Source organism: Mchenga conophoros, linkage group LG13 (genome assembly GCF_057382185.1).
Source record: "Mchenga conophoros isolate Kocher_MC1m ecotype Shallow Benthic linkage group LG13, M_conophoros_male_GT1.1, whole genome shotgun sequence".
NCBI classification, from domain to species: domain Eukaryota; kingdom Metazoa; phylum Chordata; class Actinopteri; order Cichliformes; family Cichlidae; genus Mchenga; species Mchenga conophoros.
Genome location: NC_140538.1, coordinates 27,446,904 through 27,466,669, shown reverse-complemented (window position 1 = coordinate 27,466,669; position 19,766 = coordinate 27,446,904). Strand labels below are relative to the sequence as shown.

Genomic DNA, 19,766 nt, shown 5'->3' with positions numbered 1-19,766 from the left:
CTTTAAACGAGATTTGCGCTAGAGAGAAAATTCAACTGGTTCCTGAAAGATGAGAATTATTTCTGTAATTTTGAAGTCAAAATTACCAGTTTTACCAAATTCTGATATTTAACAGGTACATTTTAACCTGATGCAGCACTTTGTACCATATTTTTATTCTTGGACTCTCCCAGAGAGGCTTTCCGTGATTCACATGTCACGATAATCCTTGCTTTTCTTAAACTTTGTTTTAGTCCATCCTCCTCGGTAAAGTTCTGTCTCTGAGAAAACATTTTACCTTCTCTCCTTTTAAGCTATCATCCTGGCTGTCCCTTGTGGACATATGGTTTGAACCGCACGTCAGTGCCTGAAATGAACACATTAACGATATTTGCTCTTTTTGACTTTATACGGAACCAAAGAAAAGCTGTGTGAAACTGGGTCACAGTAGTGAACTGACATTGCTATTGCTAGAATAATCCTGCTACCATTGCTATGAAGAAATAGCCACATTAATAAACTGAATCAATAAAAGACTAATAACCCAAGAAATATATATAAGAGCAGACTGATCCTTTCTCACTGTCCAACTGGACCTGTGTTTAAGTGTGTATAAAGACAGCAGGGTGAAGGTTTTTCAGGGAACATGATGGCTCCACTCTTGTGTGCTTATGTTTGTCAAGTCTAGACACTGACAGCAGCAGAGGAGCAGAGCGTGGCCTTGAGGTCAGGAAGTGATGTCTGTTAGGAGGCAGAAACCTGTAAACGGTTGCGTTTGTGCTGTTTGGGAAGCACTCTGGGAGCCCTCCTGGCACGTCACCATTTATTTTCTAAAACTGCAGGGCTGAGAGGACAAGCCAAAAAAGTGACTTGCCTGCTGGGAAACTCGACAACATTCACATGGTCCTGAAAGAGGAAGGTTGGGAGGTGGTTGGAAAGCTGATGCCAGGCAGAATGGCTTTGCCCTTCAGATGAGAGAAGATTTTAGTCAAGTGACACAAATGGCTACCTGCCAGCTCTTCAATAACTGCTAATAAGAGCATGAGTGAATTGTCAGAGCAGTGGAGAATTTCTGGAGACTTGTTTTGAGCTCATAGGAAGCGCTCACACACAGATGGCTCTTCTGCATACAGTAACCGTCCTTGTTCTGTGGACAGCTCTCTTCACTCTAAACCCCTGCTCCCTGAAAGCCTGCACGAATGATCTCACCCTCTGCATGTGAATTTTAATTGTGCATTAGTCCTATAGCCCTTCTGTTTGCTTCATATATGAAGGAGTCTTGTTGTTCCCTGCTCTGTGAACAGCCATGCTATAGAGGAGCAGTCCCACGTGACCGCATGTGAAGAGCACCACACATGCAGTTTAGCGCCAGTGTTTGGTTAAAGCGTTGCCCCCGAGCCGCCGTAAGTGTGCTGCTCATGTTGCCCGAGCCCTGCCACAGGATCCGGCGTTACACGCTGATCTGCTGAACACGAACATTGTTTTACAACCAGCAGCGCATCCATCATTCTAACTACTAGAGAGCCATCGCAAACGATGAGGGGCCGCTGTGGCGATAATAGCCGAAGATTGTCCGCCGTCATGTATCGCTGCCTCTTGTCTGAGACGATGCCACTGAGAAGAGGCCTTTGTTAAAAACAATCTTACACAGCGAGGATTAAATGGATGCCATCTGTGTCTTCTTGTCTTCATTTAGAACAGCTAAAGGCACAACGTGTCATAGCCGAGCCCCGGCAGGCTGTGAGCCATGAGCTACTGATGGCATTTCGCTCTGTTTGTACTGCACTATGCCAATGTTGTGCCTGCGAGCCTCCCAGCTCTACAAACCGAAGCAAACATTCAGCTTTATTGATAGCGTTTGGCTGATCTTTTTGAATTTCTGCGTGTGTATGTGTGTGTTGTGTTTTGCCAGGCCTCCCCTGACAACGGCAAACAAACATAGCTGTAGAGGCAGCAAGTCGTTCGAAGCCCGCAGTTTCAGACTTTTTTTAGCCAATCCCAGCTCGACAGCGGCCACACCAGCATTCTGCAAAGCTCTTTAGTGTTCGTGACCTCAGGTCGCTGATACGATGACTCTTATCTCTGACTTCCTGCCCTACCTGTATTCTCAAATTTATATTGCCCTCATCAAATACTGGGTAAGTGAATAGTGCACTGTTTGTCCTGTCACTTATTTGTCATTATGAAGAGCAATAGCTTTTATAGTCTTGCCTGGGAACAATTACAGAGTGTCTGCTCCAGGCAAAACCGGTTGTTAAAGTTGCCTACAACCTCAATTTTACAGACAATATTTTTCTTTTAAAATGATAATTGGAGTTTGGTTTATTGTCGTAATGTTTGAAAAAGATGTAACAGTTCAGCGTTGTATAAATAAAGTGTGTGTAGTTGCTTGTATAATACAGTAATGTGTGTCATTGCTGCCTCTCCCTCTGCTGGGAGAGGCTGATTGACACTGTAGGTAGGGCCGGTGTTCACCTCTCCAGCATTTACTGTTGCAAGACAAACAAGCTGACACCAGCCACAACACATGTGAGTAATGTGCCAGCAGCAAAGTCAAACATTAAACCCCAACCCAAGCGTGAATGAATGAGCTCTCGATGACTGCTAGCGGGTCTCGATATGCGACCGTTTGCACATGCATCATCTGTAAAGTGGTCAGCAACACAGGAGAGCGTGTTAACGAGCAGGGAAACTGTGTTCTTACCTCAACTTTACACAAGTGAGAGAAGATGTCTTAGAATAGGGCCTGACCGATGAATCAGCTGATATTAGCCATTTGCCGATGGGTGTCGGCATTTATAATAGCAGGTAAATGAGAATTAAAAAGTAAACCCGTTGGGAGCTGTGTGACTTTTGTGGCATTCCTAAAGATGTGTTTGGAGCAACACACAACAACAACCAGCTGCAGCAGAGTCAGGCAGATTATTTTTAAACCGCATTTTCATATTATCTTAATAATGACTCATACACATTCATGCATAAGAAATGGTAATGAAATCTGTTTGAGTTTGGTGTGACTGAAAAAGATATTTCAGATTTTTAAATCACCAGATATCAGTATTGGTCTTTAGAGTCCTTTATCAGTGAAGCTATCAAAGACCTTTTCTTCCTCACTTTTTCAGTGACAGTGTTTACATTTGATAGTGTGCATAGTATAGTATGTGCATATCTTAGACAGGCCATTTGAGCTTTGACTATACTTATGGTTAGAGAGTAGTTGTTAAAAACAGTATTAGAAAAAAGTGTACTTGCAACATCAGGTCATGTAAGTTATCTTTTTTATTTTACTGTTGTTACATTTCATGTAAACCCACTATATACCCAAAACATGGAGAGTTAGTGAGCCTTATAGCTTTTGGACTTTTAGAGGTTTAAAGATAATGAATTACTCAGTTTTGTCACAATTTATTATTTTGATTCGATTTATTATTGTTTCAGTATCAAGCAAACTGTGGTCATTGCATACTGAATGTGAGCTCCATAGACTATGAAGCTTTGAATTTAGAGAATGTTTATTAGTTAACTGATCAAAGATGAAGTCGTTCTCTTTGAAGTGATGAAAAATTCTGAAAAGAGTTTCGAAATATTCACAAGTGGCCGATGTTTAGATGGGCAGCCAAGCCAAGTAAATCCTGTTTGTGTCAGCCACTTTATCTGACTGTCAACAGCTGATTGTGCATTCAATAAAGTTTTGACCTGACTCGAGGTCCTTCATGAATTTTCCAGTTTTCCATTTTATATGTAGTCTAACAGTATTAGCACAAAGAACAGTTGGTAAAGCAGTGCCAGTGTTCATTTTGAATCTTTAGTGTGCGAATGTGTGGAATCCTTAAAGTGTACCCCCCCCCCCCCCCCCTTCCCAGTTGTTGTTATCAGTTTAGTTCATTAATTAGAGCAATTAGTCTTGCTGGGGCCAGTAAAGGTGGGATATGAGTTGGCGTCCTCCAGCCCACACACCCTCTCGGACCGTTTACCTTCCCCGATAACTTTGTGAGCTCACTAATCGGACACATTAATCACATCGGCCCCAGCGCGCCGTTCGACTGTTTGCCGTTGCATTAAGACTTGTTATCTCTATTGGAGCCAGTGGAGGGTGTGGTAAAACGGAAAGGGGAACAGCCCAATACCTGCTCACACCAGGCCAGAGAATGGCCCTTTGATGGCCACTGTGGAGTATTTTTAATTAGTTTTTCCAACGTCTGGCTGTCGTCAGAAATAACTGAATGATAGTTTTTGTTGTTGAAGCGCTCAGGAAGTTTGCTATCAAGAGGGAGTTCATTGTTTGAAGGAGGTAAGGGGGAAAACTTGATTTTCTCTCAATCTCTTTAACACTAAAGTGACCCCAAGCTTGTTAGTCAATAAAGCTATAACAGAGTTCCTGATAGGCTGATTGTTCACAGGCTGTTTAAGGCCGGCAGCCGTCCCTCATGAAGCTGCAGCATTCAGGCCACCCTGAAGTCGAGCAGCTCTCCAATCTCTTTGAAGACTTTGCTCTTTTCCACCCTCACTTTGCCTCTTTCTGACTGATCCGTCTTTATCCCCTCTCTTCTGCCTCCCTGTCTATCTCTGTTTCACTCATCCTATTCTTCATGCTCTCTTTTATCCCTGGATCACTTCTTTAGCCCTTTGATTAGCATACCAAAACCCCTATGCATTTCCCCTATGGTTTAAGGGCTATTAATGCTAATTGGAGGCTGGGAACTTCTTTAAGTAGCTCTCTGCAGGTCTGTTTGTACACCTGGTGGGGAGCTCCGTGTGTGTGTGTGTGTGTGTGTGTGTGTGTGTGTGTGTGTGTGTGTGTGTGTGTGTGTGTGTCAGATGAGCCCACTTCACGCCCCAAGATTAACCTCCTACACAAAGACACCCAAACACACTTTTATCATATAAACAGTCAGTCTATTGCTGGTATTCTGTTTCTGATAATGTATACAACTGCTGATTAAAGTAATAAATGTATCACAGTAAAAAATATAACCAATGTTATTTCATCATTTTTCATCATGTCTGTAGTGGATAGTGTAATGTTAATGTGCACCTTCCTCATTTTATGATGGACACACATGGCAAATTAATAACTGCAATATAACCGTCATGATAGAGAAACAAACCCCCCAAACATGTTTCACTGACTAATCTCCAATAAAACTAATGCAGTCCAATTAATGAATAACTTTCTTAACAGCGCTCATTTTTCATGTATTTTCACTGGCCTGATGTTAAGAAACAAAACTAAATATGAACAGAACAATGTAGCTATCAATAAATCAATCAAGTCAGTTGGAAATACTATATAAAGAATTCTATAGCATATGGTAAACAGTCAGCAATAAACTATAAAAACAGTCAAACACAATCCATTAAAAACTATACAGGGAAAATAATACAGATAGCTGAACCAGACAGTCAACAAGAGGAGGGAGCAACTTTCACATACTCGATCATTAGCATCCTCCAGCTTGATCTAAAAACTCTATATTTGGATAATTTCACTGTTTATATCAGCACAATATGTTTTCAAGCTTTCTTCATCCTCATATCATGACTAATATTATGATCCAGTTTTTTATGTTTGAAGAATTTCTGTCACGTGTCATTGTTATTTAAAATGTAATGGTCTGCAACAGCACCTCATTCAGGATGGTAGTAGTGGTCGGTTGGGCCACACTTTTGATGCAGACATAAATTGTGAAAATGCATGTTTACTAAGTTTCGTACAGACATTAAGGTCCTGATCAGTCCCTTTTGCACACTTCTGTGTAACACCATAGTCACTGTTTTTATTTCTCCTTTCTAAAACTGCGCATTTTGTTATGATATTACTGGAGTTTCCTGGATGAATTCTATTTTTTCCCAATGGGTGGAAGGGTGTTAATGAATAACCAATAATACAACAGTGTTGCAACATGATGTCCATGATAATAGAGGTATCTCAATGCAGCAGTTATCCAGTACTTTGCACTACATTGCAATGTTTTTACAATACATTGCAATACCTGTGTAGCTTAAATTAATGAGCTATCTGATTCGTGTTCACTCGCTCTCATTTACTTTGCCCCTTCGAGTTTCTTTTTCATTAGGCCTCGGTCACATACAGAGACTTGTTGGCGACCTACTGCCAACCTCCGGTCACTAGAGTGTATCCCCCAGCCGGTTGGCAAGGGGTTGCAGGAGGTTACTGGGTGTTGATGAGTGAGAACGGCTGCAAAGAGAGCGCTGCACCAAAAGCCTTCTTGTGATTGCTTTGATCGCTAGCAGATTTCAGTGGTTTGCATGCAAGATGCCCACATGTCTGCAAATAGTTGCTGAGTAACCACTGAGTACTAATGAAACTTTAAAAAGTCCAACACAAACTTGAAGCTTATATATTAAAAGTGAAAATGTAACTAATTAAAAAGGTGCAGCTTTTACTTTGAAGGCAGATGGTCTCCATTTCTGGTTTGTGTTGCGCTCTTGACAGTTTTACCACAGCTTGACAAATGCAACTTTAAAATCAGGCAGCATTATTATATTTTATTTATTTACTTTTTTCATAGCAGTGAAACAAAAACACTACTTGTAGTCCCATCCAAAATGCACTGCTTGGATCAGGTGAAGTCGAAACGAAATTATTTATATTGGAACTGGTGTAACGCTAGCAGCTCTGTCAGTGGTGGTAACAGCTGTAACTGCAGAAGCATGAACCCACGTGATGATTTGAATGACCAAACATTAAAAGAAACCACAACCAGGTACGTTTTCTGCCTCAGCACAAAGTCCAATTAAGCTATCAGAGCTTGGCAAGTGTGATGAATGGAAAGCCTGGTGTGTGTGTGTGTCTGTGTGTTTATTTTATCATTAGGGTATCACCATCCTCAGAGAAGGGCTATTTTCTATTATGCAGTTAGCACGTATAGCACTGAAGGAGCAAATTGGATTGGTATTACAGTATGTACGCCCGGCGCTACATCCTGATGAGCGCCGACAAACAAATTGGATTGGTGGTGTGTAAATCTGAAGCAGTTTGATGAGCCGAAGGGGCAAATTGAATTCTCAACAATGTAAATCTGTATCAGCTCAATGGCTCCCCACCCATTCGGAGCCCTGCCGCCACTTAAATCATGCGATTGTTCCCTGCTGTTCCAAGATACAATCTCTCTTAGCCATTTGCTGCAGCACCTAATCTGTTTTTGATGACCGTGTAGGGATGTAGCTATACATATGGGCAACTGAATCTCCCCCACGCTCATTCTTTCTTTTCATTTCCCCCTCTCTCTCGCTCAAACACACACACAAACACGAGCCCTACAGTTGGCAGAGAAAGATTGCTTTGATTGAGCCATCCATGTGTGTTGATTCAAGAGATTACTCAGATGATTGGTCATACTAATGGACCTCCTGTTTTCTTGGGAAAACATTTTGATCTCTGTCTGTGAGATAACATCTCATATTTATTACTCCTCCAAGCCCTGTTGATTCACACGAATCATATTTATTGCTTTCCTTATTGGCTTTTTTTGTGCAACACTTTTCTATAAAATAAAATACGACACAGTTACCCTGTATAAAATATAGTCAAATGCAAAATACGATGGCAAATCATTCATGTTCCCTGGTTTTAACTAATGTTGCAACGCATCATGTCTTGATGGAGAAGTGTTATTGTTATTAATTTGATGCCACTAATGCATTTTAATAGAGCACGGGAGAAACAGGAGATGAGAAAAGCTTAAAAAACAATGAATTTATACATGTTATGCTATTTTTTTTAAAAAGCAGTCTAGAGACATTTTATCTTTAAGATGTAAAAAAATATATAAACGACATCCAAAGTGTGGTCAGACCAATCAAAATACTGCATTTCTAATGCATGATTTAACCTCGGGTTACAGATGAGAGGGACCATCCAACCTGTGAGGTTTAGAAGCATCTGTGATGAGGGGAAGCAAGCATAAGTGCACATAACAAGGCACCATTAATGCTAAACAATATATGCATGTGTTGCTTGAATGCCAAAGTGGCACAGTTATCAAAAACACCTTATAAATATGCATAAATGAATGTTTGCCGTTTTTACAGATCATTCTGCTTGTGTGTTTCTTCAGTTATCCGTACAGTGAAGACAGCAGTCAGGGGAAGCAGTACATGAATACCAGATGCCCCGCCTGGTGTGACCGAATCCTGATGTCTCCCTCTGCCAGAGACATGTTGCTAAAGGTGAGCCTCTATTTCTACTCAAACCTCACCACTCTCCCCTCAGCTAAAGAGCAAGTGTCTTTATTAATGCCTCACTCTGCTCCTACAACTCCATCATCCTTGATCTGCATGCCCCTCCTCTCCTTTGGCACTTCACAGATGGAAGGATGAGGTGTCTGTAAATATTAATTAGCAATGATAAGCCATGGGTCCACCCAGACAGTATATATATCCAAACACTGGAGTTCCAGTGGGTCCCGTCTTCCTCATTGAGCGGCAGATCTGTCTTTTTACTCGCAGAGCTGAAGCCTGCCAGTCCCTGTTCGGCTTCAGATCCATCCCATTATTAACGCCAGCCAATCTGCCACCTCTGGAATCTCAGCCAATAAAACCCAGCTTTGTCTTTAGAGGCCTGACCCTTTTGAGCGCTGGAACACACGGGCTTTCATCTGTTAATGTGTGTGAAAGAGATGCAGCAGTGTATTGTACAGTACCAGTCCACAGTGGGGGGGTTACTCAGGAAGTTTGGCTTCTTTTCTTCTTTTGTCCACAACAAATGAGAAAATTCCTTCCTGAGCTTTATTCTTTACTGACTGAAGCATCACAAGGACCCCGCTCCCATCGCTGTGTTACCATAGATTGTAAATTACAGAGACTGCAGAGGCTTAAAATATGGTAGCATGCGGTTTGTTTTTACCCACTTAAAGTGTCAGAATTATATAAGAGGGGATCCACGCGCACAAACAGCTGGTTCGCTGTTTGCTTTTCTTCCCCTCAAGCACTGGTTAATTGTTTGTAATGCAGGGACAGAGTGGAACAGTTAGTGTGTTCACAGATTGGCTGATGATTCACTGAGCGCACACTCTCTGGCTCCGAGCATTACAGATTGTTGAGACATGGGCCCGTAAACAGCCCGGCGTGCGGCGTCATCTATCATGGCACGGTCGGTTAACTTGCCATCATGTTATTTTCTGCTTGCCGAGCCCTAACACGCCAAAGGTTGCCCGCTGGCTGTGCGGCACAGCACCGGCTCCGGGAGCGGCGGTAATGAATGTTTAGCCGAGCGAGCGCTCCCTCTCTGCCGGAGGGCCCCGGGTAATTTGTTTATCTGTCTAAAGATTATGCAGCCCGAAAATCCACAATTTTATGCTGCCTTTGTAAATTATCAAGTGTGTGTTTGATGAATGTGTCTCAGGCTGCAGGAGGCAGCGGCACAGGAGCCGGCTGCCAGACAAATAGAGAGGAGGCAGCGCGTGGCCCGCTAGGAAAGGTAGTGAGGTGTAGGCACACGGCGTGCTGACCCGGCTCCGCTGCAGGATTGGTCTGAAGTTAATTTGGATTTGGCTTTATGGTTCATTCTCCGGCTCTCTGTCTCTTTCTTCTAAAGTGTCAGTGCCGCTCTCCACATCACAACCGGTGGCACACACCAACCTCTGTGTGTGTGTAAGTGGGGGCTGGTGGCTGTTTAAAAAGTCTTTAGTTCAACCAGACAAGTGTGATTTATACTCCAGTCTGCGGATTTATGTGCGAGTGGCTTCTTTGTGTGCAGGCAGTGATATTGAAACACGGTTCTCTCAGATAAGCACTTAGATTACACTGAGAGTGTATTAGGCCGTGAGGCAAATGTCCACTTTGTAAATTGCTCCTGCTTTTCATTTTTCTTCACGCGAGCTTAAAGTTAAAACTCAAAGCTCGAGGTGCGTTCAGCCACAGCTCAGTGCCGCTGCTCTCTGAGAATCGGGGTAACTATAATCAGAAGGAAGAAGTCCGACGTCGAAAAAGGACGTCGGGCTACAATTAGGTTTTTTTCTTCGTTTTCTTTGCCTGCTGTGATTCATTTTTGTGCCTGTAAATTAGCTTAATTTTACTAATAGCTGTGCCTGAACTAAGCATAAACTATTTAACATCCCCTAATTTACTTAGTAGTTATATCGAGCATTTATTTAAAATTTATCTTCATTACGTCCCATTCAATTGGAGAACTCATTGGGTAGCCTGCCTACTCGCCTTCTGGGGGCCACCTCTAATATTTTGGGGGTTCTGGAGGAGGCAGCATATCTTAATTAGCCAAGGCTTTCTATTCTGTCCACCCAATGCTGGTAAATTAAAAAAACAAAAACAGATCCATTTACCTCCATGCAACCAAAACCAGCTCCAAAGCGACTGATCGGATCACAGCAGAATTGCGTCCCTTTTCCAACAGACTCTGCATTATTCATATTCTAATGTGGGCTTTTTAACATCACATCACTCCCTAATATCAGCATTTCTCAAGCTGAATGACTAAGTGTCTCTCTGTTAGTGAACAACAGCAGTGCTGATATTATTAAGATTTTTCTGGCACCTAAACAAACACAACATTTTTAATCACGTGTCGATTGTGTAAAACAGCCCCTGTAGGACCTGATAAACTTTTACAAATTTCTAATAACTGATGAAGGAGGAATCTTCCTTTATCTGTCTGCACTTCAGAAACCGAGGACTGTAGTCACGCATCTTCTAAGGGAGGTTTTTCTTTGTCCTTTTTTCCAGCACACGTGGAACTTAGATGACGGGTGTAAGCTTAGTTCTGGTTTCCTAATGTGTAGGAGAGAAGCTCCTCAGTTGAAATTTACTGTTGAAACTGTTTTGTCCAGACGTTGCCTATTTCACTTTTCCAGCTGACTTTTATTTTGAAACCAGCTACATGATCCTCCTAATTGTGTTTAATGAAGCTGCTCCAGTTCATTCAATACCACGACACTAACATGTAGTGATTGTCCTGTGTAAGTGCGACCCCAACATTTAGATCGCACCACGTTTGATTTTGTGTCTCTGCAGCCTGAAAATGAAGAGAAGTCTATAGTCTATGATAACATTGGGCCCAATGTCTGCATGGGGGACCACAAGGTAACACAACCTCACTCACTGTGTGCGATTGTTCTGTGATGTGTTGAATATGCTGCTCTGGAGAAGCTGTGACCTGTGTGTCTGCAGTGTAAAACCAGTGTGTTAAAAATATTCTACTTCAGTTTGTACAAATATTTTACTTCAATACTTTCATTTTGAAGTTTTCTTCCTTTTTGGGGTTAATGTGACTGATTAACTTGAACTATTTAGTTGATAAAATCCTGTTTATATATAAGTAATAGCTTTCTTTTCAATTCATGCTTTAAAGAAGAGAATGATAGAGTTACAATGCTTTTGTTTAATTTTTAAAAAGGAAGAAAGAAAGAAAGTTAAGTCATAATTGTGTACTTATTTAAGTTCAGTTAAATTAATCCAGTGCGAGAGGTAAATGAAGCCTAAGTGAGCAAAGCATGCATCACATACTGTTATTATTATCATTCTGAAAACCTTTAACTTTAGGGTTCATCACCTTAAATAAATAAAAGCATTCGGTTGAAGTTTGTTGAGTTCTTCGGGTTGTCACAGTGAAATATGCTCCAAGTGTGAAGCTGATCAGTCTGCAGAGGCTTTTTTCTGACGTCACGTCTAATAGAATCTCTGCATTTGTCTTTATTTGATTACATGTGTTAGAAACCCAATCACCAATCCCTAGTTCATTTATATAACCTGTACAGTTAACAGCTTATCTTATTATTACTGAAGTCTGCAGAGTTTAAGTATAAAACTGGCATGAATTTCACTAGAACAATAAAACAAACTCTAATAATGATCCTGAATTTTCTCCTACTGTTAACTTTATTAAGCTATTACTGTATTTGTCAGGAAAATTCTGCAGAAAGTAGGAAAGTGGAAAAGATTTTTCCCATAAGGTCAGCTGTAGGGCTGAAGTCTGTGTAGTGTCAGACAGCAGGTCTTCCACTGAAAGAGAGGCGCCTTAAACCAGGTCTTTCATCACTACGCGGTGTGACACGGACGCTGTTGTGTGTGTGCGAGGTGACCTGAGCACAGCGGCAGACACTCCACCGTCCCTTACCTCCAAACCACACAACGCCGCTAAAGTCACAGCTGCCTATGTTTAAAAAATGTCCAGTGTAGTTAGCACACAGGCCCCAAAATGCTCCCGGACTGGTATGTGAGTTTAACCTGCATGTCAGAGGTGCTCACAGGGGTGGGTTGGTCGTTTCGTGGGGTGGAGGAGGAGGGTGGGGTGTGTGTGTGTGGTGTGCTTCTTCCAGAGAAGTATGGAGTTTTCTTACCGTGGTTTGTCTCTGTCCCCCCCTCACCAGCCTGTCTTCCTGTCCTTCCGAATAACAGCGGGGGCAGGTAAACCTAATGCAAATAAGCACAAGTGTTGTGTGGTGCAGTGATGTCGTGGTAAATATCATTCTTTTTCTTTATCACAATTCTTCCCATTGTTGCTATTGTTCACTTTGATTTGCTTGACTGTTTTTTTCATGACTTTGCACAAGTGGCAGGCGTGCCTGCTTGAGGAGTTTTATTGTGAAATAAAACAGCATCGGTGCAGAAATCACAGTCACGCGAGATTGCTTAAAATGCTTCTCTTTTTTAAGAAAATCTCGTGCTGCAGCTCATGTTTGACCTTTTTAAGAATCATCAGATTTGTTTGATTAAAAAATCACTTTGGGTGTTGGAGGAGTAAAACTTTTTCCCACCCCGTCCCTCTCCCCTTCTTTTATTCCTCCGCAGGGAAGTGTTGCCAAAGGGGGGAGAACATATTCCGTGAAGCGCCTCTGTGAGAACACCCGAGAAACAAACAGGACACCGCACACACAGCGCACACACACGCACACACACGCACAAAAACACACCCACACACACACTTTGCACAAGCATACACTGAAGAACCTAGACAGACTTTGTTTCAGCAGTGCTGACCAGTTGCAGTAATCCAGACGCCTCATCCATACGAAAACCCCGACCCGGTTTCTTCCCACGAAACACTCGCCGAGATCTGGACGAGCCACCCGAGGGCCCGGCTTCCAGACGAGATACACATCGCTGACCTCATCGTTGCCATGCAACCCTCCCCCATTCCCCAGAGAAAAGGACAACCAGACGGACGGACGGACAACTCTCTTCCATGCCACAGCCTCATTGCCAAAACTCTAATTGAACACAGTCCTACTACATCCTTTTAGACACCGTACTTGGCATTTTTAGGTATGCCTCTATGTATAGAAGCTACTTTCCATACAGTATGTAAGGTGTTTTAAAAAACAAAAAAGAAAAGTGCAATGCAAAAAAAAGTTGTGTATCTATATTGTTAGGTTTATTTGTACATCGGACAGTATAACATAGACTCGTTGATGGTTTTAGTGCCGTTCTCTTCTCTGACCAAACTTTGCGGTCCCTTTGTTGGAATAGATAGAACTTCTAAGTTTATTTCAACAGTTTCTATATAAATACATATATATATTGTTTTTTTTTCTCTTTTGTTTCATTTTGGTTTTTTGAGTTGTTCTTGTCGTTGTGTGCACAACACACAGCCATGCCTGACACATCAGTTGAGTCTTGTTTTATATACTGTACTTTTTAAAGAGATAATTTATAATTCTTACCAAAATGTTTATGCTGGAGTGCGTGCGCAGACACAGCGCGGCCGTGTCGGTGTTCCCACAGCCACGCTGACCTTTGAATAAGTCCGTACAACAAGAGAGGAGTGATTTATTGCCTATCCAAGAATGTTTTAAGCAGTGCCATAGACCATGCAGGTGTGTGTATATATATATATGTATATATACATATACACATACATATATATTTAAAAAGATAATGTTTCATATATAGCACTCTCACATTATGTCATTCTTATTCTTACTCTAACTTATTTCTATAATATTATGGTTCTGAATGTGATATTTTAGGTAGGTTTGGGTGTCCTTAAAATGTAAACTGTCTTTTTTTGTTTTTTGTCTATTTTTGTTACTGCATCATGGTGCCAAGTATCCTAAACAGGAATGAAGTGTGTCAGAAATACTTAAGATAAATGAGAGAAACTCTAAAAGCAGGGGAGGGGCGTGGGGCAGAGCAGGGAGTCTTGCTATTTGTAATTGTTCAGTATGTAGCCTTCAGCAGCCTCCTTTGCAAATAATTGGAGCATTAGAGGTGATGGGAGACTTTTTTTTTTTTTTATCATCATCGATTTCATGTACTACACTACAGGTTTCAGACTCAGTGAAGCCATCAGATTGATCCTCCCTTATTATTATTATTTTTTCTCCATCTAAATCAAACACCAAGTGGAACTGTTTTTGTGCCTGCTGCAGAATTTATGTCATCTTTTGTGATTTGGTCCATAAGACAGAATGTTTATAAAAGTTAAAAAAAAAAACTAAACAAAAAAAGTAAATGAAACCCTGCTTGTTTTTGTTCCAGCTGCTCGTTGTGAGTATACTGTAGGATTATAAGCTGCAGTTATTATTTTTTCCCTTCACTCCATCCTATAAAAGCAGATAGAGATTTTATTCCAGCCCCCTTTCAGGACGGCCTGGCCTCTACTGTAGGTGATGCAGTTCTCAAAAGCAATAAAACCCATTAGAGCTCAATGCCTATTCTGTCCTCATTCTTTCTCGTTTTTACTTCCTGGTAGACAACTTATTTTTTAATAACACAGAGAGAGCTCCACATTAACTATTCGAATACGGGCTTCCACCTCGTGTGCAGTGTTATTGATTTGGTCCCACTTTTTGCGCACTAGTGCCCAACAATACATTTTGTACGCAACTTTTCAGATAAAGAAAAAAAAATTGCGTCAAGTGAAATACGCAATGCAATTTGACCCACGTGTATGAGTCCTCGCTGCCTTTAACTGAGGCCTAAAACACATTTAAATGTCCACGTTAAACAATTCCGAGTATAAAAATGAGAAAAATGTTACATTTTATTATTATTTAACAAATATATAGAAATATATTGAAATACATAATTAAGCTTGAAACGTTTGGGGTCTTTTTAATATCAGCCTGTTCCCGCGGCCTCAGTTTAAAGAAGGATAACTTTTCCTTAAATCCGTCTTTTATGATGGCAGCTGTTCACTTCATGCACGGATTATCAAAAAGTCCAAGGTAGGATTTGAGTTTAATGAGCGCTCATTTGTGATTGGCTGAACTCTCCCATTGATTTGCCTACATAGAACTACCTCGGGTGTAGTTCCGCATTTCAGACAGAGGGGGAGCACTTCAAGTCTCAAGTATTAAATACAAGAACTCTGAACACCAAACAGTATAAAACCGCAATTAAGCTTTTTCTGAGATAAAGTAATAATAATAAAGGCTAAGGATCACTTTCTCTCCAAGAGCAACGTAAAGATTGAACAAAGAGTTAATTAATCTCCATTTATAAGATGGAAAATAAAACCTCCAGCATTGAAAGAGATGATTTATTGTTGGTCATTTATATGTGTTAGAAATCGATGTTTTACCTTTTTGTAATAATCATAATAATTATTATAATAACGCTTCATAATTTATGGAGGGAATTGTTTTTAAGTAAATAAATGATGATCCCACATAAATTGCACTTTTTGAAGAAAAAAAAAATTAAATATTTTAAAAGACTCGTTTTTCCCTTACGCGCCACTCTTGTATAAAATATATAAACTTAATAATAACAACATCAGTTAACCCGCTTTCGGTGTCATTGCTGCCAATAAGGAAATTCACTTATCGATAGTCATGAATTTCTCTTTAATTTATATTAAGCCCATACATTAAATCAAAACCCAAAAGAAAACAAAAAGAAAAAAAAGCTTGTTAAATAATTTATTCATAATACAAAGGGGGTTTACTTTTTTCTTTTTCTTCCTATAACCTTCCGGAAGCGATAATACTCTTTAGATCCAACTTAAAACGATGCTCCGGTTCTCTGCTCGGCTGCGTGATGAGGTAAAACAGAAACTCTGTCAAACTAAATAAAAGTGATGTTAAAAAACAAGCTGTGTGGTTTTTCTTGGTTTGTTTGTTTACAGTCATTATTTACAGCATTTAGCATTTTATACAATAGTGTTTCTGTAATGAAATGTAGAGTTCAATAAAACGTGACTTTACTCAGCAGGAAGAAAAAAAATAAAAAGCGGTATCGGAGGGAGTGATGAGCCCAATGCTGCCACGTTTCCGCTGCTCAAATCATAACTTACTCAGTAAAAAATATATATACACAATCTCACATACATGTTCATCTGCAGGCTACAGCACAAAAAATCAGTCACTCGTCTCAAACCTGCCCCCTTCAAACAGTTTAGTCTGTTGCCTTTTAGGACAGTGGATACCCTGGTTAAACTGAGCTTTAGAAGCGTCACAGGCCCCGTTTGCACCTGCCATTTAAAACATGCGCCCGGGATCTGGATCAGTGTGGGCTACTAAAATAAACAAAAACAAAACAAACAAAAAAAATCTGTTAATACGTGTAAAATAAAAAACAATTTTTTTAAAAAGTGTGCAATCTCTTCAGATGAACGTATGAATACCGAAATGTATTAAAACATTTAGAGGTCACATTAGGAGCTGAAACCGTGACGTAACGTGACAAGCTGTAAAAATAATGCAACAAGTGCAATGACTTAAAGTGTAAACGTTTTGAGCTCAGCACTGATCCAAAGTAGGGTTGTTTTTTTAAAGAATATTTTCTTTACATTTACACCTGTTAAAACTCTGCCTGTATGCGTAAAAACTCATTTGCGTCTCCAGGACAGTTTCCGTTCCCAGCATCAGTGTCCTTTCAGCTGCATAAACATGTCCTCATCAGTCTTTCTCAAGTCCAGGAGGAAACACAGTTATAGCTCCGCATACAGCAGCGTCTGGGTGAGTTTGGATGCAACCATGTGCGTCTCTGCTTGGCCACCTTTTCGGTTTTTCCCGTGCGTCTGGACGCAGGCTTGGGAGTTTTATGCATTTTTCTATCTCTGCTTGAGGGTGTGTGGGGGGGTGGGGGAATAAAGGTGATCCCTTAAGAGGCATGTTGGAAATGTCAGGTGGAGATGGGCTCGGAAAGAGTGCGACAAGTCTTCGTGGGGACCCCTTTTCTGGGTCCCTCCCAGGCTGTGGGGATCACAAGGTGTCCGAGCTGTTACTGCAGGGGCTGATCAGCGCCAGGTTGGTAGCCTTGTGCTTTTTCAAGAGTCTCGTGATTTTTTCGTCGTCTGAATTTGGGTCCAGGGGTTTGTTGTACTCGTCGTCCTCCTCGTTGTCAGAGCTCTCCTTCATTTTCTCCGTCTCGGAGTCGTGCTTCTTCTTAGCAGAGGCCATTTCCGCTGCGTGCCTCTTCCGCCATTTGGTTCTTCTGTTCTGAAACCAAACCTGATGAGAAGAGAGGGAAGAAAAAAAAATAAAATAAAATAAAAAAAATAAAGACACACAGATGCTCAACAGGTCCAGCACCAGTAACAGAAGCAGGAAATCAGGAGGTCCAAACAGTTATTTATCCACAAGAGAAACAAACAAGCAATAAAAACCCCATTAATAATAAATAATAATAATAACAATAATAAAAGACGACGAAGAAGAAGCTGCTTCTACAATTATTTTTAATTACTTTTTAATCCATTAATTTATTTGTGTCCAATCAAAAATAATAAAACAAAAACAGTAACCGATTAAAATGTAGATAAAAATAAGCTTCTTCTGCTTTTCATAATAATAAAAATAATGTTACTGTAGCACAGTCAGTTTCAAAAGTCTGGGGATAAAACATTTCCCATTATTATTATTATTATTATTATTATTATTATTATTATTATTATTATTATTATTATTATTATCATCATCAATTTATTTTATTTTATTTTTTTTAAATGAAGCTGTAGCATGTGGAAATAACCCTACACTTTCCGGCCTTGTAGCCGAATCTTCCCCAATTAAAGAAATCAAAGCGCAGATCAGCCTCAATTTATTTATTTATTTTATTCCCCACATGCTTCTCAGCCCTGAGCAGGCACGGTTTAGCGGTCTTTACCTTGACTTGACTCTCGGTCATTCCTAAAGAGTAGGCCAGCCGGGCTCTCTCCGGGCCGGCCAGGTATTTTGTCTGCTCGAAAGTTTTTTCCAGTGCAAAGATTTGCTGTCCTGAAAACGTCGGCCTGGAGTGTTTCTTCTTCCCGTCCTTGTCCACCATCATGTTAGCCTGAGCTGAGGAGAGATGCAAAATGTGTGGTTATATTAAGATATATTAAATTTATAGTTGGATAGTAAAACAAACAAACATTGGATCAGTAAGTGTGATGCTCCTGGATGTGTCAGACCCAACTCTTCGTGATTACAGTTTTAATGCCACTGTGATGTTCATTCAGCGCCCTGTGTGGAAGTCTCAGTGTCTTTTCTGGTACTCTGACGTGGCTGTATAACAACACTGACCCTGTGGCACAGCATTCATAACGTGCAAACCTGTGTTACATTTGTTGTCGTGATTGTGTGAAACGCAGGGCAGGTGTACTTCTTGTAAGTTGGGGTTGTTTTCTCCCAAACGGGCCTCTTATTAACCAAAATAACCTCTGAATTCCAAAGAAAACATCACAGGGGAATGTCGGCTTCTCCCAAATGTAAACTATTCATTAAATGTATAAAAAAGGCAGCCCAGAGGCACGCTCAGACGGGACTTACTAGGACAAGGAACCCGAGGGTCCCTCCACGGAGAGCCTTGCATCACCCCGGGCCAGAAGATGGGTGCCCGCCCCGGTAGCTCGGCCAGTGGCTTCGGATACCGCGACACCGCCGGGCTGAAGTACATCCCCGCCGCTGCTGCGGCCGCGGTAGTTGCCAGGCCGTTTATCCGCGGAAATCCGGACAACAGCTGCCCGGCGGTGGTAATTGGTCTCCCCAGGATGTCGCTTATTCCGTGCGGGGTCCCCCCGGAGAACTGAGAGTTGAGGTTGGACAGCGGGGGCGCCTTGAAGCCCGCCGGGCTCTGCTGCAGCGCGTACGGGAACAGGGACGTCTTCATCTCGGTCATGTTGTGCAACGCCGCCAGCGGGGTGCTGCCCAGTACGAAAGCACTCTGCCGGTTAGCCTCCATCTGCCCGACCGCTAACATCTGTGAACATGAACCGCCAAACTCGCTGGGACAGAAACTGGAAGGAAACTAGCGGGAGTAGTAAAGGCGAGTAAATGCAGGCGCACAGCGGACTGCTGGGATTCAGGAGCCTGGCCACTTCTGCCGCCTTTTCCAAAGTATCCTGGGCCCGGAGGAAGACTCTTGAAATGTTAGAAAAAACTTGAACGAAAGCGAAGTTCTCTCTCGGGAGTGAAGAGCTCGGCAAAAACTCCAAAACGCCTCTCCGCGTGTTTATTTTGCTCGGAGTCTGTCAGCTGGGAGGAGGCTGCATGCGTCCGCCTCAGGAATCCTCGCGGAAATCGGACGATCTGATGATGGTTTTGATGGGAACCATTAAAAGGCTCGGCTCGCCTTTTCATAAATTCACTCGCTCTATGCTGGGAGTGAAGCGGGAGTCGCTGATAACAGCGCAGCCACCTGCACGAGCGTTATTCCCATTGGACAAGGCTGAGTGAGACGGCGCCCTGATTGGAGGAGACATAAACCCCGCTGCTGGACGGATGCTGCCTTGACGTGCTGTCGGAAATAAGACTGTTCCCCCCACTCCAGTAAAGATGCATATCAACGGTGCCTATTAGGACTGAGTGGATTTGTTTTTGATAGATGGAGATGCATGTTGGTGATACATTTCAGAGCAAGTCGGCAACAGAAAAGTCTGGCAG

At 41.7% G+C, this 19,766-nt stretch overlaps 2 protein-coding genes across 4 annotated transcripts in view; one reads left to right on the top strand and one right to left on the bottom strand.

The window, feature by feature from the left end:
- inpp5a (inositol polyphosphate-5-phosphatase A) overlaps window positions 1–14,606 on the top strand; it is a 158,963-nt gene extending 144,357 nt beyond the window's left edge. For 2 of the 3 annotated variants that reach the window (XM_085297577.1, XM_085297576.1), the window contains 4 exons: window positions 8,061–8,172; window positions 10,972–11,040; window positions 12,327–12,363; window positions 12,748–14,606. In XM_085297577.1, coding sequence (XP_085153703.1) covers window positions 8,061–8,172; window positions 10,972–11,040; window positions 12,327–12,363; window positions 12,748–12,797 — 268 coding nt within the window. In that variant the 3' untranslated portion in view covers window positions 12,798–14,606. Of the gene's footprint in view, window positions 1–8,060; window positions 8,173–10,971; window positions 11,041–12,326; window positions 12,415–12,747 lie in introns of all 3 variants that reach the window. The other variant, XM_085297578.1, reaches the window with a different exon arrangement.
- A 1,115-nt stretch (window positions 14,607–15,721) lies between these two features.
- nkx6-2 (NK6 homeobox 2) lies at window positions 15,722–19,496 on the bottom strand. Its single transcript, XM_085297579.1, has 3 exons — window positions 18,654–19,496; window positions 18,010–18,182; window positions 15,722–17,354 (listed from the first exon to the last, which is right to left on the bottom strand). Exons 1-3 carry the CDS (start codon window positions 19,081–19,083, stop codon window positions 17,106–17,108), a joined length of 852 nt encoding a protein of 283 aa, XP_085153705.1. The 5' UTR covers window positions 19,084–19,496; the 3' UTR covers window positions 15,722–17,105.
- Between the last annotated feature and the right edge of the window lie 270 nt (window positions 19,497–19,766).